The sequence below is a fragment of the Giraffa tippelskirchi genome, chromosome 9, assembly GCF_054371585.1.
Source record: "Giraffa tippelskirchi isolate mGirTip1 chromosome 9, T2T-mGirTip1v1.2.pri, whole genome shotgun sequence".
Taxonomy (NCBI): domain Eukaryota; kingdom Metazoa; phylum Chordata; class Mammalia; order Artiodactyla; family Giraffidae; genus Giraffa; species Giraffa tippelskirchi.
In genome coordinates, this window is record NC_137283.1 from 153,877,105 (window position 1) to 153,903,506 (window position 26,402).

Genomic DNA, 26,402 nt, shown 5'->3' on the forward strand with positions numbered 1-26,402 from the left:
CTTTCTGATTCTAAATCTCTCTTCATGGTCTTGCCTTCATCCCCTTTACATTCATTTTACACCATTTCAGGCCTGCACCTAGGAAAGGCATTTTCAATTCTTTCTGAGAACAAGTAGGGTATAAAATGTTATAAAATAAATGTTATAAAATAAATCTTTGCAAGCATCAGCCTATTACCTAGAAGCCCTCTACATTAGCATGAATCCTCTGGGCACAATACATTTGTGGGTCACAAACAAATGCACCAAATTTGTCATACCAATGGGTTGCTATGGCACCCTGGGAATTGTACTTGCTCTTTGGCAATACCTTTACTTAGCCTGCTCTAAAAATGTATCAGTCAAGGTAATTTCTACCCAGTTGGAAGGAACGACAGCCACACGTTTGATCGATGAGCAACAGGCTAATTTGGTACCTACCGAAGGAGAGAGACTCTCCGCAGAGTGATGAAGGGGTGGTGACTGGACAGCTATTTCAGGATCTTCCTGTTCACTCTCACTGTAGCATTCTAGAACAAAAAGGAAAATGCTGAATGTTTCAACGCTGTCATCACTTATTCCATAATGCATGAGCAGAGGTTCTTCTCCATCTGGCTATTGTAATTCCAATCCAAATCAGAAAGCACTCATCTAGTGGGCTACCTGATACATAAGAGTTTCTCTCTGTTAGGGTTTCTGTCCTCAAACAGTGTCCACTAGGCAGAAAGAGGACTAATATAGCTCAGGGAAAATAAAACTAATTCCTCAAAAGAGGTGTGAGTCAAACACTAAGGGAGTTTAAAATCAGCAGTGATTAACTTTGAGCATAGAAATCTTAATGAGCTGAAAATAGCAGGATGCACACAGAGTAATGCGAGTCCCAGGCGCCAAGTATTCAGAGTTCCCTAAGGGACAGGGCGGAAAACAAAGCTGAAAGGTTGCTTGATGCCGTATCACAGAAGGCCTTACATAACAGGATAAGGAGGAGGGTTTTATGTAGTTATTTTTGTGCTCACAATCTATAAAATACTTCAAATACACCATGAGAATTTATTTTATGGAAAAGAGGACCAAGGAGATGGTTAGGACACTGATTTCACAGTATCATATTATACTTATTTATTCCAAAACAAGTTGCCATTTTTCCATTTCTAAATTTAAGATTTTATGATTTTGCTCTCCAAAGAAATAACTCCCTGCTTCTAACTCCTGCGTTTTATACGGTCTGAGAATTCCAGAAATAGTGTCAACTCTGTGACCCAGACACATAAAGACATTTTTCTTCTCAATATTAAGGAGCAACTGCATCATTAAGAAGAATTAGACTCCTGTAGCTTTTGAACACTGAAAGCTATAGGCTGAGCTAAAAAGATGGCCTTTGTCCCAGTCTGACATTCAGGCTCCTGGTGCAAACTTAGGCTAATTAGTCTTGGCACACACCTGGTGGAAATACTAAAATATCAGAGAGGAAACAATGGGCTGAAAGTCATCTGTCTAGATCATGACAAGATCACCCCGATGAGTAAGAATTCAGTAAGTGGGGCAATAAAACATTTGCATTGGCAATTGACTGCGATCTCCATGAAGCCTGCAGCGGCTAACGTGTGGGTGAAGTGTGAAAAGCATTCTTATAGCCAGCCTGGGAGGCTCTATTCCATGTTGGTGAGCCAGTGTGACTATGTCTGTCTCTACATATTTTCAGATAATCTTAAATAACAAAGTATGTTTCATTAGAACAAGGCTCTACATAGAGCTTGACATTGTATTTTCACCCTATTATAAGATGCTTGCTAAAGTTTCAGAAATTGAAAATACAACATACCTGCATCCTTCGAAGTGGATTCAGGATGGATTTCAGCTAATCCCAATTTGTTTAACCACCTAAAATTCAAACAGAAAATAGATGTTTGACCAGGGAGATTGGTCCCTCACCTATTCACCCTTACCCTAGACCCTAGAGGAAGGTCTTGAAATTAAGCCATAGTGCTATATCAGTGTAAATGTTTTCAGAAACAGCCTAAATATGTGTTATGGAAACCTAAGACCACTGGTTTCACACTACAGTCTGTATCGTAAGTAATATGGTAAGATATGAGGTGGCCCATTATACAGCTAGTTAAAGTGGGTAACTACGTTAGATATTCTAAATATACAAACAAATATATGCTTTGTAATTGCATATTTGAAATTCTTTTGCAACCATCAAGATGAATTTCATAACTTGATCTTTAAAGTTCTATATCTTTAATTCTTAAAATGAAAGCTTACTTCACAAAAAGTGAAGATGATCTATTTTTAAACCATGATCTTTATATCAATAAGGAAAAAGATCTGGCCAGAGTCTCACAGTTATTCCTAAGCTGGAGAAATTTTCAATTCCTTGAAAAATTTTATATAAGGTAAAATTGACAATGTCTCATCTTCCACTGACTTACCATGTTATTGGCAATGAATTTCAACTACACAACCATAACAAAAAAAGAACTAGACAAACCTGAGGGAATGCAAATGTGGCTTATGACTTTGGGCCAAGGGTTCAATTAGAAATTTATTTTAATACACAAATTTTTAAAAGACATAAAATGTATCTATTTCATATGTTCCTAGCTATATAACCTATTTAAAGGAAAAATATTATTTTGGGACAGTGATAATCTAAATGATCTATTTCCCATTTCTTTCTACTTTTCTTTATTTAAAAAAAAAATTCCATAATACATATTCATCTTTTTTTGAAATATAAGTAGCCTAAGTCAACTATCAACAAAATGACAATAATAATGCTATGCACTTATTGACTCACTTATGTTTTATTTTTGCTAGTCCAATAAAGCCTCATAAACTATCCAGCTACACCCCCACCAAAGCATAAACACTGCATATTCCCAAGTTTGCAACTGTCAACAAATTAGGAATCTTTACCCAGCACTCAACCTGCCATGGTCTAGATAATTTTTTAATAGGAAATACAAAGTAAATTTTATTTTAAAAATAAAACAGAACTTTCTATAAGAAGGAAGATGAGTTTCAGCCTCATTTAGGAAGTCCCCTTTTGTATCATGATAAACACATGTCTCTAATGGCCACTTAAAACTAGACCAACACCCAAGCCCAGATCATGCCAGAGGAACTGAAAAATGTTCATCAAGACTCGACCGCAAAATAAACAAAACAAAGAAATGGAAAATGACAAAAAAAAACTACAAATGGCTAATAAATATAGGGGAAATTTCTCAGCCTCAATAATATTTTAGAAAATGCATATTCAAGCATAAGCAAGTATTGTTCACCATGAGACTGGCAAAATTTTTAAATATTGCTAATTTCTAGATTTTAAGAGAAACAGTCTCATCCTTTGTTGAATTGACCCTGAAAAACTGGTACAGTCAATATTAAGCAGTTAATTTGATGATACTATTCAAAATATAAATATTCACTCCCCTTCACCAAATAATTCTAATTCTAAATATCTATCCTGCAAAACACATCTTCATGTATATAAGAAATGGGGAAGAATATTAATTCGACAGGCTTGCAATGACAAAAAAAAAAAATTGATACAATAGAATTGTCCATTAACAGAAAAATGGATGAACTGTGGTACCAATTCCATCAGTACCATGTTATAAAGAAACTAATAAAAAGACTGAGGTTGGGTGAGGGAGCCTTGTCATGACCTGGAAAAATCCTAACATACTGTTAAGTAAAACAAGCAAATACAAAACAAAGTGTTTATCCTGATTCAATGTGCTTTTTAAATTAATTTTTATTGTAATTGCTTTACAATGTTGTGTTGGTTTCTGCTGTATAGCAAAGTGAATCAGCTATACATAGACACATATCCCCTCTTTTTTTGTACTTCCTTCCCATTTAGGTCACCAGAGATCACTGAATAGAGTTCCCTGTACTATACAGTAGGTTCTCAATAGTTACCTACTTTATACATAGCAGTGTATACACGTCATTAATGTGTTTCTAAAACTATGTGTATGACTTGATTTGCAAAGAAAAGCATCAGAGAGGATATAGTCATATTGTGAAAAGTGGCTTAATCTTAGGGAGAGAAGTTAAATTGGGAAGTAAAGTTGGGGGAATGGGAGGTTTTTCATTTTACATACTTCTTGTAATATACAAGATTTTTTTACAAGAATATGTTTTACACATTACTCAAGTAAAACTCTTAAAAACACATTTTTAAAAACTGATCGGGCAAAGCACAATGAATTTAATGGCTAACTAATTCCTAGTTTATTCCTGATTTCATAATTTTACAATTGCATTTGACTCTCCCCCCAAAAAAAGCATCTCAAAGTGAAATAGACAAAATTCTTTTTTTTAACATATCAAGACAAAAAAATTGATGAATTGAGAATGCCTGAATCAAGAAAAGACATTCCTAAGTTCCTTTCCAGAAGTGAGCAGAACAAAAGAATACTGACAGTAAAGCAAAGATCCCTTTCAGCCCTCACTCAAAACTCTTCTCCCTTTAACTGACACCATCAGTTACTTGCTGGGAAAGATTGTTCAGAATCTTGTTTGTTTTCTTTCTAGAATCCACAGGTTTAGAGTACCTTCTTTGCTAAGAACTTTTTTTTTTTTAAACATCTAGGGAGTAGAAAACTTTCTATTTGTAGCTAAATAGATAGATGCAAAAAGACTTATATTTATATAAAAGAAGACGACAGATGTTTCCTGGGAGTTTGTTGTATGTTAACTTGCTGTGAATGTGCGCGTTGAAGAAGCACAAGTGTTAAGAAATTGATGTACAAAATGAGAACATTCTTCCCACAAATACTGCCTGAGAAAGGCAGCTACCACCAGCCTTTGTTCAGAAACCAACTTTTACATTACCCTTAATTATTCACCCCTGCACGTGTAAATTGAGGGTCCCTGCAGAACACACAGTGTTTCTTAAACTTAATTATCTTTTCCTTCATGAGAAACGTCACCACCCAAAAAGGCAGTTTCTCAAGGAGGGGAGCTTCTAAAACAGGCCCCGTCTCTCCAAATACCACCCTCTTGTTCCCCAGCACCTCTGCGTCTCACTAATATCCAGAGGCATTATGTCCTGGCTCCAGCAGGCCTCATCAGTAAGAAAGGAAGTTCTTCAGTGGCTACTGCAGAGCGAATCTTTAAACATCCTCTGCCTAGTCTTGTGAGAGAAGGAGGTTAACTAGCAATCCCAAAGGGATTCTGCATTGTTAGATATTAGAAAAAATCACCTTCAGAATAATAAAGCTTAATAATGATATTATAAATGAAAAATCATGATACATTCAGGCATAGACAAAATGAGCCATTTACTTACGAGTGGCCAGATAGACAATTTTTGTGTATATAAAGGTCACTGAGAGATTCAAAAATATGGGGCCAGGACACCTCACACTCAAATTTCAATTTATAATCTTATTTGTAAGCTGGAAAGATAAATGCTAAAATAATCTCAAGTAACACATATCTTCATAGTATAGAAAGGCCCTAAGACCTTGGCTTTGATAACCATGAAAGGCTTAGAAAGGCTTAGACTCACTAGTCAAATAGGCAGACTGTGTAGCTAATGCTCATATAACTGTATTCACCATTAGCGAGATCACTGCAAAGGGAAAATGTGAAAGTGAAGAATGGACCAGATATGTAATCAAAACTGGAGTAGTGGGTGAGCAAGAGCTAAATAACTCTGATGTGTGATTGAGAGAGCAAATTTGCCTGAAATAGAAGCGTTTCAGATAATCTTGTAAGGGTCTCACATTTTTACTGGTTTAAAATGTGTTTCACCACGTAAGTAGAGAAATTCTCTAGGTAACAAAAGACTCTGCAGTCATTATTTGCCTGGTCAAGTCAGTCTTACTCTCCCCTTGTTGGAGTGAACAGAACTACTTTGAAAGAACCAGCCCCGGGATGAACAGAAAGGATACAGACCGAAAGAAAGCTGGAGATTCAGTAAGTTCATGGGAGAAGCTAAGTACCGGCAGGAGCCTACAGGGGTAGGGAGAGGTGGCTGACGGGCAGCTCTATTTCACCCCCAGAAAGCTTAAAAAGGGCTTCCCGCATGGCTCCGACGGTAAGGAGTCCAACTGCAATGCCAGAGACCTGGGTTTAATCCCTGAGTCAGGAAGATTCACTGGAGAAGGGAATGGCTACCCACTTCAGTATTCTTGACTGGAGAATTCTGTGGACAGAGGAGCCTGGCAACAGTCCATGGGGTCACAAAGAGTCAGACAAGACTGAGCAACTAACACACACACACACACACACACAGCTTAGAAAGGACCACTTGGGACTGATGTATGGTTCGGCTCCAGACTGACACTCTCTGGGTAAGGCAGTTTTCCACACATCTTGACCTTGCTACTCTCCCATCAGGAAACTTCCATAAACCTCTTATCCTTTGCCATCAGAGGGCAGACAGACTGAAAACCACAATCGCAGAAAACTAACCAATCTGATCACATAGACCACAGCCTTGTCTAACTCAGTGAAACTATGAGCCATACCATTGTAGGGCCACCCAAGATGGACAGGTCATGGTGGAGAGTTCTGACAAAACATGGTCCACTGGAGAAGGGAATGGCAAACCACTTCAGTATTCTTGCCTTGAGAAACCCATGAACAGTATGAAAAGGCAAAAAGATAGGACACTGAAAGATGAACTCCCCAGGTCAGTAGGTGCCCAATATGCTACTGGAGATCAGTGGAGAAATAACTCCAGAAAGAATGCAGTCCATTCTAAAGGAAATCAGTCCTGAATATTCATTGGAAGGACTGATGCTGAAGCTGAAACTCCAATACTTTGCCACCTGATGGGAAGAATTGACTCATTTGAAAAGACCCTGATGCTGGGAAAGATTGAAGGCAGGAGGAGAAGGGGATGACAGAGGATGAGATGGTTGGATGGCATTACCGACTCAATGGACATGAGTTTGAGTAAGCTCTGGGAGTTGGTGATGGACAGGGAGGCCTGGCGTGCTGCAGTCCATGGGGTCGCAAAGAGTCAGACACGACTGCGCGACTGAACTGAACTGAACTGAACTGAACCTTGCTAATCAACAGGACTTAGAGTTACCAACGCAAATCAAAAAAGAAATAAAGAACTTTGACTGTCAAGTTTTTTATCTTCTCCTTTTGTATCGTTGTTCAGTCTTCTAAGTCATATCTGACTTTGTGTGACCCCGGGCTATAGCACACTAGGCTTCCTTGTTCTGCACGATCTCTCGGAGTTTGTTCAAACTTATGTCCATTGAGTCAGTGATGCTATCTAACCATCTCATCCTCCTTTTGTGTATCTGCTCCTATTTCTTTCAGATGCTTGAGAAAGCCAGAGGGAAAAGCTAAAATCAAAAGAGGATAGAAAAACTATTTCTCCCTTTGTCCAAATGAATAAAAGACTTGTTTGGAAGACTCCATTGTCAATATCTTGCTTTGTTATTTCTAACACAGGGTTTCCTAACTTTGTGCTAAAAAGCCATTCTGCCCTCATTTGAAGGTTTGTAATGGGAAGGTAAATGTAGGGAACAGGTGAGAATGATTCTAGTGACAAAGGGCTTCTGTGGGGATACAGAGTAAGGTGCTGTGTGTGTGTGTGTGTGTGTGTGTGTGTGTGTGTACTCTTGCACATGCATGCATGTTTAGTGAAAAGTAGTTTTTTTTCTTTAAGCCACTAGAGCAACAGGCCAAAGAGAAATTACACAGAGCTAATAGATAAAGTCATTATGTCTAAATAAATTAATAATATAATTAGATACAAAAACATAAATAGATTAAAAAATAGATTAAACCATAAGCTCTATGAATGGAGATATTAAAACTGTATTCTTCATTTTTAATGCCCAGGATCTATTACAAGGGAGTACATCATAGATAATCCATACACATATTTTTAATTAATTAACTGAAATCGATAAAACATTGACAATCCTGAGAATAGGACTTAATTAAACAGAATGCCTTCCAATGCCACAAGCACCTCAAATATATATAGTTTCATTCAAAGAAGACCCATTGGGATCACACTGTAATCTACACCAGCAGGAGATGTTGCAAGGCAGGCAATGCTCTACCAGGATATTTCACTTACTTAAGCCGAGCAAACAGGAAATGGAGTTAAGTGATATACATTTTTATATTAGAGGTACTCTGAACAAAGACGTTCTACAAAATGTTCAGGATAGAACATGGAGAGATGATAAACATGAGTCACCATGACAGTCACACGGCACATACGAAGTCCTGCAGAGATAGTTTCCATGTAGAATTGTGAAAGCTGTGGGACCTGTAACACAATTCTTTCAGGCTTTTCTCCCTGTGATGCTAATTCTCATCTTCACATTTTCTTACAATGTCTTCTGTCTATTCCTTTCTCAGTTTAGTGTCTGAGTGTTTCCCTTAGAAGAATCTTACTACTTCTTCCTAAATCAGCCATTTTGATCTGTGTAGTGCTCCAAAATGCTTCCAAATACTAGCAAAGAAAGCAGAAAGACTTTATAACCGCCAAGGAGATTAGGCCGTAAAGCAGCAGAAACAAATAAAACAATAACTGATATGCACATATGCTTAAAATTCAGACACTTAACCAAAATAATCTATTTCTATAAAGATTATATCGAGTGATTTTTCTCTACTTACAGGTTCATTTCCTGCACATTCTCAGCAGCGAAATAAAAGGTCTTGATCTGTGGATGACTGATCTTAAAAGCACTTGGAAGGGGAAAAGCACAGACACATGAGAAGTTAGAAATTAGTACAGTCAACAATGCAGTCAAAAGTAAAACAGTCAAATATACATATGGCAAGTTCATCTGCTTTCTTTGTTAATTTACAAAAGCAGAAATTTTAATTACATTAAATATCTATTGTCTAATCTCTATTACATGTAGGGAGCAGAGGGTGAATTCATCACGTCAGGACATTCAGACCAGGACTTAGTCTTGATTAATCAATAGTCTCTACTTAAAACATATGGACATATTCTTTTATTTTCAATTGCTGTTTGTTATAGAGACAATAAACTAAAATATAAAGTGGTAGATGTGCAACTTCAAAGTATCCAGATCAAGCAAAGTATTTAAATTCAGATACAATAACTGCATTTATAGAAAAATAATTAAGTATAAAATTTCTACACTGTGACAACACATCAAAAACATTAACCAAGCTATCCTCTATTGGTAAAGAAAAAAATACAAGGCAGATTTTTGAGTTTAAAAGAAAAGTATAAAACATTGAAGATAACAAAGTATTTCCTCTTTACCATTTAGACAGGAAGTCCTGCAGTGTGGACCAGAGTTTTCGTATATGACCAGTTTGGTCAAAACCACAAGAATCGACGCAACGTTGAGCATCACTAGGTACTTTTTGATGCAGCTACATCACAATGGCACAGACTTAAAGCTAACAACAGGTTAATTTTTTTTAAAAAAATAATCAGTTGCTGCCTCTAGAAACACAGGCGCATAGGGAACTGCCCTTTTCTAACAAAACAGGAAATGATGCCAAAGCAGAACAAAGAATAAGTAAAAGATGAAAAAGACACATAGGCAAAATGAAGATGGATCCTGTTATGGGAAGAGCACTGGACTGGGGGTCTGGAGAGTTGGTCTAGGCTGGGGACTCTGGCTCCTGTTGGTTATCAAATCTCTTAGACTTTAAGTATATCAGGGTGCAATTCCCAAGTCTAAGACAACTCAGAGAATTCAATTTCAGAATGCTACTGACAATTTCAGGAACTAAGAAAAAGAAACTGGTGTCATATCATATCCGCTGCTCTTGTGAGTCCTATTTAAGCAGCCATTCTCTTTACCAGGACACATCCTTGACATCTGATCACCCTGCCAGTCCTGGATGGCGGCTCTTTTCTCACTGGATCATGGACATGGTCATTAGCAGCAGGCCCTGCCAGGGCTCCGTGGGGTTTTAAAATCCATCTGCTTCACAAAGTGAAATTCCAGAAAACAAGCGGTTAAAAGCTTCTATTACTGTTTGGTGTACCAAACCATAAAGTCAAAATTTTTAGACATTTAAATATAATCATCATTAACTTCCAAATCACCATATCACCTGAGGAACTTATAAAAAAGCTGTTATCCTGGCCCCATTATTTTGTGGAAAATGGTAGACAACTTACTGCTTTTTCTTGCATTCAGACGCTTTCTCTACAGTGAAATCAGGCAGGTTAACAAATCCATCAGCTTTTTCTGCCTGAAATAAACACACACCACAAATAGGAATAAATGCATCGATCCCAGCAGTTCGTTTATTGAGATCATATGTTGAACAGAGACAGAATAAGTGAAATGGAGGAGGATCAAAAGATACTTCTCTGAATCAGCACTGGACTTCTCCCAGACGTACATTTTATAAGAGAAATTAATATTCTTCTGACAAAGCATCCAGAATCTTCTCTGAGAAGTAACATGACACAGTTTAGGGACAGCCAACGAGTGGCACAAATAGGACCTGCCCAACGCCTTCTTGTCTATCTTCCTAGAAAACATCAGAGCTAACTGATCAGAGCTCCACTTCCTCTTGAGCCCATAGCCATCTTTAGCATCTTTCTCATCCTGCTTCTCTAGTGAGCCACAAGTATCTAAGAAGGAACCTAATTAGCATCACAGACACAGTCATTAACAGCATGCTGTATTACATGTGAACAGAGGCCTGACTTTGGAATTAATTAAAATTGAGGTTCACATCATGGATCCACCACTTACTGGGTTGTTATAGGATTTAAATAAGCTCGGAAAAATAAAACACTTAACAGATACTCAACAAACATTTTCTCTCTCAAGTTCAGTAAGTTCCCAGAGGGTTAAATCACAGAGCCATTTCTTAGAAAATCTCAGTTCCATAATCAATTCCTCGAGTTCTTTCTATAAAGGAAAGAGTGCATAGGAAAATGATACTTTTAAGGACATAAAATGAATGCCACTTTTAAACACCATGTATATGCATGGCTGAGTTGCTCTGCTGTGCACCTGAAACTATCACAACATTGTTAATCGGTTATACCCCAATACAAAATAAAATGTTTTTTAAAAAACTGCGTGTCAGCTTTTCAAATATAAATATTAAAAATTTTCTCAACAAATAATAAAAGATGTTGGGCAGCTCAGCAACTTAACCTAATTTATTCCAACCATTATTTAAAATCTAGTGAGTTTTGCAGTGTACCTGATTCACTATGAAAGCTTTATATAAAAACTATGAGACTTCAAGATAAAAGATTAAAAAATACCAAAAATTTTACAGAGAATGTAATCATTGCTGTGCCTCTAAGAAATTTCTTAGTCTTTATGAATAAAATTTAACTGGACCACAGGAGGCTAGATTGCTTGTCACAGATAGAACTCAAATCTTCCATCTACACTAGTGTCTCTGAACGGAGAACTACAATCTACAACATTAAACATAAATGAGTCTGGGACTTCCCTGGCAGTCCAGTGGGTAAGACTCCAAGTTCCCAACGCAGGGGGCATGGGTCGGAGAACTGAGATTCCACATGCTGCACAGCATGGCCAGAGAAACAAGGCAAAACATGAATGAGTCAGTGGTTATTGGAGGATAAGTAAAAATTGGTTTCAAAAACACAATCTTAATTAAAGTCAGCTAGTTGTTAGGACAGCACCTTGGGTGTTCATAGCTCATGTTTTCATCTGTGCTTCTTTCCCTTATCACCAACTAGGGTATAACTTGCACTCTTTCTTCAGAAAAATTAAACTGTGACACTTCCAATCTTAGGTCTGTTCTCTCTGCTCTCTCCCACGTGCACCAACTTAAACAGACTCTTCACTCGAAGATCTTTCTTCTTATAAAACTCAAAACTCAATTCAAAGGGCACTTCCTTCTTTAAAAATTATATGTTTTTCCAATTCAACTTATTTATTTTGGGGTGGGCTATTTAATCACAGCCCATGGTGTTGCAAAGAGTTGGACACGACTGAGCGACTTCACTATCGCTATTTAATCACTGGATGATGGTTTCACCAATCCTATCTAAACAGAATGTAAAGCATTTGAAGAGATTCAATTTTCCCTACAATGCACAATGCTTTCGTGGACTCTAGTTAGCATTATATAAAAGTACAGTTTTTCATTTATTTAATTGAAGTGTGGTTGATTTATTTACAATATTGTGCTCATTTCTGCTGTATAGCTAAGTGATTCAGTTATATATATATATACATACATGTATTTTTTCTTTTTCACTATGGTTTATCACAGAATATTGAATATAGTTCCCTGTGCTATACAGTAGGATCTCGTTGTTTATCCATCCTATATAATAAAAGTTCGCATCTGCCATCCCAAACTCCCAATCCATCCCTCCTTCACGCATACTAAAAATTAGAGTTTTAAAAAAATTACATCAGGCTCCAGAAATTCCACTCTTATATACCCCAAAAGAAGTGAAAGCAGGTACTCAGATAAATACCTGCATGCTCACAGCAGCATTATGTCACAATAGCCAAAAAGTGGAAACAGTCTTAAGTGTCCATCAACAGAGAAACAGTGGCCTATCCATACAATGGAATATTATTCTGTCATAAAAAACAAAGAAAGTACTGATAAATACTCTAATGTGGATGAACTTTGAGAACACTATACAAAGGAAAAGAAGTGACACAAGAGACTATATACTGCATTATTTCATTTATATGAAATAGCCCAAACAGGTAAATCCATAGAAACAGAACACAGATTAGTGGTTGTCAGGGGCCATGGGGAGGAGGGGATAGGGAGCAACTGCTTAATGGGTATGAGTTTTCCTTTGGGTTGATGAAAATGTTTTAGAACTAGATAGAGGAAGTGGCTGCACATTGTGAGGATACTAAATACCACTGAATTACTCATTAAAGAATGGATAATCTCAAGTGAAGACTTCCTTGGTGGCTCAGAGATAAAGAATCCACCTGCCAATGCAGCAGATGTGGTTCAGTCCCTGGGTTGGGAAGATCCCCTGGAGAAGGAAATGGCAACCCACTCCAGTACTCTTGCCTGAAAAATTCCACAGACAGAGGAGCCTGGCAGGCAAAGAGTTGGACCTGACTTAGCAACTAAACAACAGTCTCATGTGGATTTTACCTCAATGAAAAAAATGCTATGTTGGGCTAGGGTATTTTAATGTAAATTCCTGCAATTACTTTGGAAAGAATAAAACAATTTATACTCACCATTTGTTTCTATTTCCTACCTTCATTGATTTCTACACCCACTAGTCCACAGAAAGGGTTGTTACCGAGAACCACAATGATTTTCATGTTGCTAAATTCCGTGTACCCTTTTTAGCCCTCACTTAATTGAACTCTGGAAACTGACACTGAAGCCCACTCCCTCCCTCTTGAAATGTCTCTTTTCTGACAATGCATTTCTGCAGCCTCCTCCTCTTCCCCACTTAACTGCTCCTTGCTTTCTTTCATAGGGTCTTCTTTCCCCGTCTGTTTCTTAAATGTCAGTATGCCCCAGATTTCTAAGTACAAACTCACTCTCTTCTCATTCCAATACCCTCCACAGGGGATCATACACACTCCCATGGCAGCATGTATAACCACATTTGTACACATGTATCCAAAACCTATATCCGCAAACTCCTTTCAATCCTAGTGCACCCATCCCAAGATCCAACTGCCTAATGTACCTATTCAATGAGTATTTCACAGGCTCCCTGTCACGGACCCAACATTTGTGTTCCCTCACATCCCAAATTCATATTTTGAAGCTCTAAACCCTAACATGATGGTATTCAAAGTGGGGTCTTGGTGAAGTAGTTTGGTTGAGATGAAGTAATAAGGGTGAAACCCCTATGATGGAATTAGTGCCCTTTTAAAAAGATGAAGACACCAGTGCTTTCCTGCTCCTCCCCATGCCTCCTCCACCTAAATATCTGGCAGGAAAGCAGCTGTCTTCCAATCAGAAAGAAACCTCTCATCTGATATGGAATCCACCAGAACTTGATCTTGGAATTCCCAGGCTCCAGAACTCTGACGAACAAGTGTTTGTTGTTTAAGCCATGCAGACTATGGTATTTTGCTATGTGGCAGCACAAACTGACTAAGATTCTCCCCGAGAGTGACAAATCCAAGACCAGTCTCATCATCTCACTCCTGAAAGCCTGCTCTCTGTCTCCTGTGTTCTCCTCTGAAGTGAATGATGTCACTTTCTATCCAGTTGTCCAAAAACAGGAAATACGGGAGACATTTTTGACACTTCAATCTCCTTTCAGCATCTGTGCGAGTAACCGCTAAGTTGTATCATTGCTGCATCTGCCACAGCTCTTCAAAGCATCTGTTACCCACACCTCCTTCAGACCACCGTTAACGTTCACCTGAATTACTGCAGAAGTCCTCTAAACCATTAGCCATTATCCCTCTCCATAGTGTCCAAATCACAATCACAGCAAATCTTCATTCCACAAACCTCTTCTTTCATTAAAATCCTGCATGGTTCCCAATTGCTCTTGGAGAAAGTCTAAGTGTTTAAAGTGAAGTTGCTCAGTCATGTCTGGCTCTTTGCAACCCCATGGACTGTAACCTACCAGGCTCCTCCGTCCATGGGATTTTCCAGGCAAGATTACTGGAGTGGGTTGCCATTTCCTTAAGTGTTTAAGCAGAGTATAAAAGGCCTTTGATGATTACGCCACGATTAATTATACAGTTTCATCTTCTCTGGAGAAGGGAATGGCTGGCTACCCACTTCAGTATTCTTGCCTGGAGAATCCCATGGACAGAGAAGCCTGGAGAGATACAGTCCATGGTATCACAGAGTCAGACTTGACTGAACAACTAACACTTTCACTTTTTCACTTTCACAATTATATAGTTTCATCTTCTCTAGTGTCCCTACCCCTTACTTAACCAAAAGTAAATGAAAAAATTAAAACACAGAAAAAATACTTCTATTGAGCTGAATCAGAATTGATACCCAATTTATAGCATTATTACTCTCTAGATAACTGCTATAAGTACAAGAAGCCCATCTTAAATGACAACAACACAAAAACCAATCAACAAAAAACTAAATATAGATACATGGAAGAGAAAAACTGTAAATCTTCATTTTGGTGGATTCCTTTCTGGCAAAACTGAAATGGCTGATATTCCTTCAAATAAGAGCCTAAATAAAAATGAGTAAAAGATACCTTAATATTTCCCCAGTAAATTTTTCTTCTATGAGCAAAGGCATTTCTCACTTTATGTTCAAACTGTATTCAAAATCACAAATAACTGTGTCAAAAATTGTCTTTGCTTATTTGACTTGCAAAAAATGCCTCAAAAATGACAATCACAGCGGGAAAACCCTGAGGAAATGACAGTTTTCTCCTCCTTTCCCTCCTCCCACCCCCTCAGATCCCTTGTTCCTTATTGCATTAACTGAAATAACTTTCTCAAATAGCATCCTTCCTCTTCAATCATTTCTAACTTTCTGAAAAGTTACTTGAAAGTTCTTCATTGGTACCTGCATTTTTCTCCCTGGATTCTAATGTAATAAAAATCTTGTTCTCTTACCAGAAGTATCACACCATTCTCTGGTCACTGTGCAAACTTGTCTTACCAGATCCAGACTTACATTCTGAAACAAGACACTGCTTTTCAGTTTGTGATATGATGGTCTACAATCTTAAATCTCACATATTCATCCTCCCACTTTTCTAGCAACTCTGATTTTGTTCAACTTAGTGACATTTCATCTGCAGTTGGTGTATTAGCAGCATGAAATACACGTGTATCAAAACTGTTCATGCTATACATTCATTTATTCAATGAACATTTACTGAGTACCTTTTCTTGTGTCAGGCACCGTGTCAGATATTTGGGCTTTATCAGTGAACAAAACAGACAGAGACATCTACTTTAAAGGAGAAAAGAGACAATAGCTCAACATATGAACACACAAATTACATAGCACACTCTAAGGAATAATTACTATAGAGAAAAGTAAAACTGATCTGGGTAAAGGGGTTCTGACTGCAAGCAGGGCGGGATGCCTTCTGTTCCTAGGCTTAAAAAGCCCTTCTTTCACTTCCCTAGATATGTCTCCACAAATCAACTTAGGTGTGACCTTCTCCAAAACTTTCCCTTGCTCCTCCAAGCCTAGAATTGGTGCCCTCTGCTTTGTGTCCCAACCCCCACAGTGGGCTTTGCTTGCCATACTTCTCTTTCTGTATTTAGTTGCTAAGGTATTCCTCTGTTTCTCCAGCAGAATGAGCACCTTGAGGGAAATAATTTTGTTGCTTACAGTTATATCATCAATTATTGAAATATGCTAAGGTGTTCAACACAAGTGAAATAAAGAAATGAGCTTTATGAATGAATGACATTTATGAACGAATGACAGATAGAAACATGGTCTTTTTCCTCAGTCAATAAAGTGCTAAAATGAGATGCAGAAGTCACTTTGGAAAAACATTTGGCAGTTTCTAAAAAATATAAACATATATTAACAATTACCATACAACTTAGCAATTTCATTCCTAGGTATCTACCCAAGAGAAATGGAAGCATATGCCCATGCAAAGATCTGCATGCAAACAGTTATAGCAGCACTATTCATAGCAGCCAAAAACTGGAAACAATCTAAATATTCATCAACTGGTAAAGAAATAGTGTGGTATATTCATACAACAGAATACTGTTTAGTGAACAACTGACATGAGCTCAAACATAGAAGAATCTTGAAAACATAATGCGAAGTAAAAGACAGACACAAGAAATCATGTAATACTGTATTATTCTTTTATATAAAATGTAGAGAAAAAGCAAATCTATCTATAAAGACAGAAAGTAGAATAGTGGTTGCCTGGAAGGGGAATGAAGATTGACTGTAAATAGGCATAAAAGATTTTATTGATGTGATGAAAATTATTTAAAGCTGATTTATTATGATGGCTTATCACTCAGTAAATTTACCAAAAATCATTGAGTTGTAAAGCTGAATAGTGTAATTTTATGATATGTAAAATATATCTCAATAAAGCTGTTTTTAAAAATATGAGATGCAGGAACAGTTTGGGGAGTAAAAAATAATGAATGAAATTTTTCCTGTTTGTCTATCAGTAAGACTTAAAAGAAGGTAAAATATGAGGTCTTTGACGACTCCGCTGATGACTCAATATGACTTGTTCAAACTTTAGACACAAAATTAGGTTAATATTTCTTATTTGCTTCAACTGTGGACTACAGGAATTTTAGAGTGAAAAATATTTTACATAGAATTTGCCACACTCAGACATATTTTTAAAATTAATTAAAATAGGATGTTAAGTTTTAATATCTAAATGCAAAATAAGTGTTCATTGCCATCAATAAAGTTTGACTTTTTCATACTACAAAACCTTACAAAATAGACAAAATCAGTTCTTAAGGACCTACTTATGTCAGAAAGGTAGAAGGGTAGACCTAGAAAAATAAGAGTGTTATAAATATATCCCAGAGACTAAGTAGGTCAAACAAGACTAAGCCAGAAACAAATGAAGTATAATATAGGAAACTATTATGTATTTCACGGTTAAAAATAAAGAGTATAATTATCTGTCTATTCTCAGTGGAACCCTATTTTCTTGATTCTAAGAAGCCTGATTTTACATTTCAATAATTCTGAAATGAAGAGGCACCTTAGAATCTATGTGTATTTTCCTTGTACCATTTCCCTCAAAATCCTGTTATTCAATAAAGTATAGGTCTTTAAGTAAATAGAATCTTAAATTCAAGGGAAAAATGGTTTAAAAAACAAAATATAGACTTCTTTGTAATATGATTTTGCAGTTATGCATGAACATGAATTTGACACTCTCGAAATCAGTTTAAATAAACTTCAGTGAAGTTACCCAATGAATATCAAAATCAGGAAATCTGCAAACCTTCAGTACTCCACATGAATCCGTGGTTTGCTCAGTTCTACCCCGAAACTCCCAGTATGTTGGAAACAAGCAAAGTCTAAACTCTAAGCAGAGCAGCTCACTCTCATGTCACTTTGGAACAGTTGTCACTAAATTTTAACGGCCTTCAATTTTCTTGTCTTGCAGTGTCTTTGTCTGATTTTGGTATCAGGGTAATGTTGACCTTGTAGAATGAGCTAGAAAGCATCCCTTCCTCTTTAATTTTTTGAAATACTTCGAGAAGGATTAAATCTTTTTTTAATGTTTGGCAGAATTCCCCTCTGAAGCCATCTGGTCCTGAAGTTTTATTTGTTGGGAGATTTTTGATTACTGATTCAATTTCAGTATCAAGAATTGGTCTATTTCAATTTTCTATTTCTTCCTAATTCAATCTTGTAAGACTGTACATTTCTAGGAATTAATCATTTCTTTTAGATTGTCCAATTTTTTGGCATAAAACTGTTTGTGGTATTCACTTGTGACTATATTTCTGTGACATTGGTTATAACTTCTCCTCTTTCATTTCTAATTTTGTTTAGTTGGTCTCACTCTCTTTTTTTCTTAATGAGTCTGGCTAAAGGTTTACCAGTTTTAAAAATATCTTTCTAAAAAACAACTCTTAGTTTCTTTCATTGATCTTTTTAACTATTTTTTTTTAGTCTCTATTTCCTCTCTAATCTTATTATTTCCTTCCTTTTGCTGACTTTGGGCTTTGTTCTTTTTCTAATTCCTTTAGATGGAAAGTTTAGATTGTTTACTTGAGATTTTTCTTATTTCCTAAGGTAGGCCTACATCACTAAAAACATCTCTTAGAACTGCTTTTGCTGCATCCCATAGATTTTGAAAAGTTGTATTTCTATTTGTCTCAAGGTATTTTCTGATTTCCTCTTTGATTTTCTCATTAACTCATTAGGCTTTTTGTAGCAAGTTTTTTAGTTTCCATGTGTTTGTGGTTTTTCCATTTTTGTTCCTGAAATTGACTTCTAGTTGCATACTACTATGGTTAAGAAAAAATATTTGAAATAATTTCAGTCTTTTGAAATTTACTGAAACTTATTTTGTAGCTTAGCATGTAATATATCCTGGACAGAGTTTCATGTGCACTTGAAAAGAATATGTGTTCTGCTGATCTTGATGGAATGTTCTGTGAATATCTATTAAGTCTATCTGACCTAATGTGTCTTTTGAGGCCACAATTTCCTTATTGATTTTCTGACTGGGTAATCTGTCCTTGATATAAGTAGGCTACTAACGTCCTCTTGCATCATTATATTACTATCAATGTCTTCCTCTATGTCTGTTAATATTTGCTTTATATATTTATATGTTTCTATAGTAGATACATTTATGTTTACAAATGATATATCCTCTTCTTGGATTGAATTGTTTATCATTATATAATGCCCTTCTTTGTCTTTTGTTTTAGAGTTTTAAGTCTACTTTGCCTCATATGAGTATTACTGCCTAGTTTTCTTGCCCACCAACATGACTGGATAAAGAGGATGTGGTATACATATACATAATGGAATGGAGTATCACTTAGCCATAAAAAAGAATTAAATTTTGACATTAGCAACAACATGAACAGACCTAGAGGATATTATGCTTAGTGGATTAAGTCAGATGGGAAGAGACAAATGCTGTATGTTTTCACTTATATGTGAAATCTAAAAACTAAAATGAATGAACAAATATAGCAAGGCAAAAACAGACTCACATACACAGAGAATAGACTGGTGGCTGCCAGTGGAGAGAGGGGTGGGGGAAAGAGAAAAATGGGTGAGGGGATTAAGAAGTACAAACTACCTGGTATAAAATAGATAAATTACAGGGATATATTGTACAGCCATGAAATTAAAAGATGCTTACTCCTTGGAAGGAAGGTTATGGCCAACCTAGATAGCATATTTAAAAGCAGAGACATTACTTTGCCAACAAAAGTCCGTCTAGTCAAGGCTATGGTTTTTCCAGTGGTCATGTATGGATGTGAGAGTTGGACGGTGAAGAAAGCTGAGCACCGAAGAATTGATGCTTTTGAACTGTGGTGTTGGAGACGACTCTTGAGAGTCCCTTGGACTGCAAGGAGATCCAATCAATCCATCCTAAAAGAGATCAATCCTGGGTGTTCATTGGAATGTCTGATGTTGAAGCTGAAATTCCAATACTTTGGGCACCTCATGCGAAGGGTTGACTCATTGGAAAAGACCCTAATGCTGGGTAGGATTGGGGGCAGGAGGAGAAGGGGACGACAGAGGATGAGATGGTTGGATGGCATCACCGACTCGATGGACATGGGTTTGGGTAGACTCCGGGAGTTGGTGATGGACAGAGAGGCCTGGCGTGCTGCAATTCATGGGGTCGCAAAGAGTCGGACACGACTGAGCGACTGAACTGAACTGATTGTACAGCACAGGGAATATAGCCAATATTTTATAACAACTTTATATGAACTCACACACTGTTGGTGGTAATGCAAAAATGGAAGCCATAGAAGGAAACTGAGCAGTAACTAGCAAAAACGTATTTATTTACTCTTTGACCCAGAAACCCTACTCCTGGGATCTGTCCTAAATATAAATACATTGAATGGCATATGAATTGCATCATTATTTGCAAGAACAAAAGACTGGAAAGAATCCAAATGTCTATCATCAGGGAACAGTTGAATAAAGTATGTACAGCATCCACATACAATGAATAACTAAGAAAAATGACATATATACATACAGAGCAATCTCCAGGACAAGTTAAGAGAAAAAGTAAGGTATAGCACAACAGATAAAGTATGCTAATTTTATGTAAGAAAAAAGAGATAGTATATGCTCGTGCCTACATACTTGTCTTTATTTGTAAAAAGAAATAGTAGAGAAAAAATTTAAAAACAAATGTAAAAGGAGGGAGGCAAAAGGGTAGAGGAACAGGGACAAAAGTAAGACTTGCTGCTGCTGCTGCTAAGTCGCTTTAGTCGTGTCCGACTCTGTGCGACCCCATAGACGGCAGCCCACCAGGCTCCCCCATCCCTGGGATTCTCCAGGCCTGGTTATAATTAGTTATATAGTTTTGACTTTGCAATTGGATAAATGATTTATATTTTTTAAAAAATGCAAACAAAAAAGAAGCAGTTCCCAAAATTAAAAACAAATAGAAACAAATGAACTTAATTGAATATAATGAACATGGTGACAGAACCCCACACAAATAATAACAGAGCACAGAATTTTGACTACAACATAGTGGAACACAGTATAAAAACTTTTAGTAGTGACATTATCCTTATTTTTAGGTGGTTTTAGAAGTTTTTCTTCCCCTCAAAAAATTCCTTGAAATATAAAGGAAGAGGGAGTGCAGTCAGCTTTTCTCTCTAGATGACAGACTATGTGATGCTGCTTTGTTCTGAAAAGTCAACTCAACTCCCTCTTCCTTTCAGGAAAGGAACTAGAAAGATTATACACCACAGCCGTCTCCAGTCTGCTAGTGTTATGTGGGCCTACAGGAAGACAGCTGACATTATTAGCACTGGGGTTTGATAAGCACTGCAAAAGAAGAAAGCAGTGAGAACCCTTGAAATCCTTTTGAGAAGTATCAGTCAGTTCAGTTCAGTCGCTCAGTCATGTCTGACTCTTTGCGACCCCATGGACTGCAGCACGCCAGGCCTCCCTGTCCATCACCAACTCCTGGAGTTTACCCAAACTCATGTCCATTGAGTCGGTGATGCCATCCAACCATCTCATCCTCTGTCATCCCCTTCTTCTCCCACCTTCAATCTTTCCCAGCATCAGAGTCTTTTCCAACAAGTCAGTTCTTCGCATCGGGTGGCCAAAGTATTGGAGTTTCAGCTTCAGTATCAGTCCTTCCAATGAATATTTAGGACTGATTTCCTTTAGGATGGACTGGTTGATCTCCTTGCAGTCCAAGGGACTCTCAAGAGTCTTCTCCAACACCACAGTTTAAAAGCATCAATTCTTCAGCGCTCAGCTTTCTTTATAGTCCAACTCTCACATCCATACATGACTACTGGAAAAACTAAAGCTTTGACTAGATGGACCTTTGTTGAGAAGTATAGTAATTATAATATTCTTGTGTAAAATCTAACTTTTGTTGAGTACTAAGCACATGACATCTAGGTAGTATTATCTTAGTCTTTAAAGAAAAATTCATCATATTCAAATGCCAGAATTTTAACCTAGACATGAAACTAGACTGGCATTCAGGACTTCCTTGGTGCTCTAGTGGCTAAGATCTGCACTCCTAATGCAGGGGATCTCAGTTCAATCCCTGACCAAGGAACTAGAGCCCATATGCCTGAACTAAGCATTCGAATGCCACAACTAAGACCCAGCGCAACCAAATAAATAGATAGGCATTGTACAACAGAAAAGTTATATGGTTCATTAAAGTGACAAAACTCAGACCAGAACCCAGAAGTCAGTTAAATAATTCTAGACAACAATTTCTTCGGTCTCAACCATAGATGAGATATCATAGAAGAGAATCTGCAGTTGACAAATGTCATAGAAGAAAGAATCCTGGACTTGAATCAGGCTATCTTGAAGCAAGCCACTTACTGTGTAATCCTAGGCAGAGCATTTAACCTCTTGGGTCAGCGAGGCTAATTAGAATTAATATGAATCTACATAATACTGTAAAGTTATCAGAGCTGTATAATTTTATACAGTTAAAATAAAATTTAAGATTTTATTATTAATGAGAAGAATTTGGAAAGAAAATAAGAGAAGGAATGACCCAAAAAAGACAAAGGTGAAGTAAAATAAGTTTTCCACTTTGCTCACTGTCAGCCGAGGCTTCCGAATAGCTCCTTCTAAGTCTAAACTGTCCTTATTTCCTCTGTCTCAGATTAATGGCTGTAGAAAAATATTTTAAATTCTTTGGAGAGCAATAATGCTAGCAAGCTCTCTGCATCCTTCATACAGTATCTGGGGTATGCTTTTATTTAAATGCTATTGCACTTGGGTTTATCTAGCACTGTACTTTGCATATAATGAGATTTTCATCCAAAGAGATTTTTTTTCTTATAAATGCTTAGAAATAGATGTCCTACATAGAAAACATTTGGCAAGTGTTCTTGACTAATCAACACAAACGCCTGATTTCCTACCGAACCCACAGATTGCGGCCATTCATTATAAAAATGGACTGAAGGTGGTGGTGATGATAATCAGGATGGTTCTGAAGAGGCTGGGGCTCCAACAAGGGGGAGAGAAAAGGGCTCAGAAGGAAGCTGACCACTTGCAGAGAATGCTGCTGGTGACCCAGCCACGTGACCACGTCCTGCTCACCCGGGGCATGCTGGCCAGACTGCACTGCCGGCCCTTGCATCTCTTTGTGGGAGGCTTCTCTGGCTGCCAGATTCCAGCTCCCCACCTGTACAGGGGTGCACTGCCCCCCAGGACAAGCCCTCAACCAAAGACTGATGCGACTTGGTGTATAAATATACCCGGGTCCCTGTCCCTTGGGAGGAAAACTCAGAGGTGTGTCTTTTTCACAGGCTCTCAGAGTTCCCCAGCAGAATTAAGCTTTAGTTGCCTACAGTCACGATCTGCATGCTCAAGAGAGCTTTATCAGCTAACTTTCCACCTTTTCTCACTTCCTCATTTCCTTTCCAAATATTCCCGGTATCACTTCCCAAATAAAGTACTTGCACCTAAATTCTCTCTCAGGGTCTGCTTCCAAGAAATCTACACCAAGATGCTATTCCTTTCACAGAAAGCGCTCCTACTAGTGGCTCCTGCTCACGAACAGCCCATCGGCTCTGCGCCTGAAGCCCTCTTCATGATTTCCTTTAAAAATCGCCCAAGGATATGACTCTTTCATTATCATATTAGGTCATATTTAAGTGGTGACCACGGGCTTCCTGGGTGGTGCAGTGGGAAAGAATCTGCCTGCACTGCAGGAGACGTAAGAGATGTGATTTGTTCCCTGCGTTGGGAAGATCCCCAGAGAAGGAAATGGCAACCCACTCCAGTATTCTTGCCTGGGAAATTCCATGGACAGAGGGGCTGGGGGGCTACAGTCTATGGGGTCTCAAAGAGTCAGATACAGTTTAGTGACCGAGCACACACACACACAAGTGACCGGCATCTCACTCTATGATCTGTAAATCAGCTCTCCTGGCTAGCCATGCTTACTTACATTCTTCCATTCTCTCCCTATGAAATCATAGTTTTAATGAAATTAAGTTACCAGTGAATTTTCTGGCAGTCTGACATACAAAGGTAGTCATTATCTTCTGAAATATCATTATCAGAGCAAGGTGGAAATTTTAACATAAAAGAATCTCCTATTATTGTTCTCTATAATATAAAATCCTCCCTACAGGGCACAAACGTTAGCACAGAAGGCCATTCGTGATCTTCCACATTCAGCTTCAACTCCCACCAGTCTTTTCAGTTCAGTTCAGGTCAGTTCAGTTCAGTCACTCAGTCGTGTCCGACTCTTTGCAACCCCATGAACCACAGCACGCCAGGCCTCTCTGTCCATCACCAACTCCTGGAGTTCACTCAAACCTATGTCCATCAAGTCGATGATGCCATCCAACCATCTCATCCTCTGTCGTCCCCTTCTCCTCCTGCCCTCAATCTTTCCCAACATCAGGGTCTTTTCCAGTGAGTCAGCTCTTCGCATCAGGTGGCCAAAGTATTGGAGTTTCAGCATCAGTCCTTCCAATGAACACCCAGGACTGATCTCCTTTACTAGTCTTTTAGAAGCCTTAAAACCCTAGAGACACTATTACCTCCACCTACTTAGAGTTGGTCTATTCAGCAGCATGATCAGGAAAAAAAGGGAAGAAAAAGCACTAAACAGGAAGGAAAATTTTTAAATGAACAGGAAGACAGTCGACTAAATGTCACTATTACAGAATAAGCTACGTGTCTTGTTTCCTAATAAAGTTCGTCTTCCATCCATGGCTAGAGCAGGAGTGAGGGAAGAATAAATAAAGGAACATCATTTAAGAAAATGAAGTCTGGTGTGTTTGCTTTCAATATTAGAAATTTTGGAGAAATAAGAAAAATAAGGTAGGTTGTTTCAAAATCACAGTTATTATGGCACATAATTGTGCCTTCATGCCATGCATATTAAATCTTCCAATACTCCAGAAACTTTAAAATCTCTTCAAACTGCTTTCAGGAGTTTCTTGAGTGCCATTAAGTTACTGCTCAGCCACAGCTTAAACAGACTCCACTGGGAAAAGACAGTTGTCCAAAGAAGATATATAAATGCCCAAAAGGCATACAAAAAGATACTCAAGGTAACAAACCATTGGGGAAATGCAAATCAAAAACCACAGTGAGACACTACCTCATACCTGCTAGTATGGCTGCTATCCAAAAACCAGAACAAACAAAAACCAGAAAATAGCAAACGGTGGTGAAGATGCGGAGAAAAGGGAATGCCTGTGCATCCCTGGTGGGAATGTAAAATGGCCACCATAAAAAAAAAAAAACAGTATGGCAGTTCCTCAAAGAATTAAAAATAGAATTATCATATGATCCAGCAATTTCACTTCTGGGTATGTAGCCCAAAGAATTGAAAGAAGGGTCTCAAAAAGACTTTTGTATACCCATATTCACAGCAGCATTATTTACTATCTCCAAAAGGTGTGTACAATCCAAGTGGCCATCAATAGATACGAACGGGTAAGTAAAATGTGGCCTACACACACAATGAGTTATTATTCAGTCTTAAAAAGGAAGAAAATTCTAACACATGCCACAGTGTGATGCAATGAACCTTGACGACACTATCTTTAGTGAAATAAGCCAGTCACAAAAGGACAAATACTGCATGATTCCAGTTGAATGGGGCACCAAGAATAGTCAAATTCATGAAGAAAGAAAGTAGAATGGTAGTTGCCAGAGGTGAAGGTAAGAAGGAATAGGAGTTATTGTTCAGTGAATATAGTACTGTGGTTTTATAAGATGGTAAGAGTTCTGGATACGGTTGTGCAATAATGTGAATGTACTTAATGCCACTGAACTGTACCCTTAAAAATGATTAAGATGGAAGATTGCATGTTATGTTTGAAGTACCACAATTTTCTAAAAATAAATTCCAGAAAATGTGGTCATACGCCTCTGAAAATCATTATTTGTCAGTGAAGGATGAGAATGCATTTGCCACAGTTAAGTTTCCTAAGATTCCAATAGGAAAATATCAGTGGTCAACATGCTGTTCATGAGACTGCCTTTTTCCCAGGGAATAGCCAGAGATTCACGTTCCAGTCTAACAGATAAAAAAGAAGGCCCAGAAAGGGTGGGGGGTTGGCCTAAGTTGATGAGTGGCTACGGCATCAGAGGAGCGCCCATCCTCCCGATTTTGAATCTAGGGACAACGTCAACTCTAAGATGTCATTTCCCTGTGTCCTTTTCATTTATTTGGGGGGGCGGGGAGAATGCTGTGCAGTATGTGGGATCTTAGTTCCCCTATCAGGGATCGAACCACACCCCTCACCCCCTGTATTGGAAGCACAGAGTCTTAACTTCTGAAACACCGCTGAAGTCCCTTTTGTCCTTTTTGAAGACATCGTTTCAAACATGTT

General features: G+C 37.9%; 1 protein-coding gene and 1 long non-coding RNA gene across 20 annotated transcripts in view; one reads left to right on the top strand and one right to left on the bottom strand.

Annotated features, from left to right (window-relative positions):
- IPCEF1 (interaction protein for cytohesin exchange factors 1) overlaps positions 1-26,402 on the bottom strand; it is a 204,801-nt gene that overhangs the window by 34,529 nt on the left and 143,870 nt on the right. For 18 of the 19 annotated variants that reach the window (XM_081530343.1, XM_081530337.1, XM_081530338.1 and 15 more), the window contains 4 exons: positions 10,100-10,173; positions 8,602-8,673; positions 1,802-1,860; positions 421-509 (listed from right to left, as the gene is read on the bottom strand). In XM_081530343.1, coding sequence (XP_081386469.1) covers positions 421-509; positions 1,802-1,860; positions 8,602-8,673; positions 10,100-10,173 — 294 coding nt within the window. The remainder of the gene's footprint in view (positions 1-420; positions 510-1,801; positions 1,861-8,601; positions 8,674-10,099; positions 10,174-26,402) is intronic. The other variant, XM_081530330.1, reaches the window with a different exon arrangement.
- Positions 6,225-7,377, top strand: LOC145521606 (uncharacterized). Its single transcript, XR_014065530.1, has 2 exons — positions 6,225-6,296; positions 7,282-7,377. It is a non-coding gene; the product is annotated as an uncharacterized LOC145521606 (long non-coding RNA).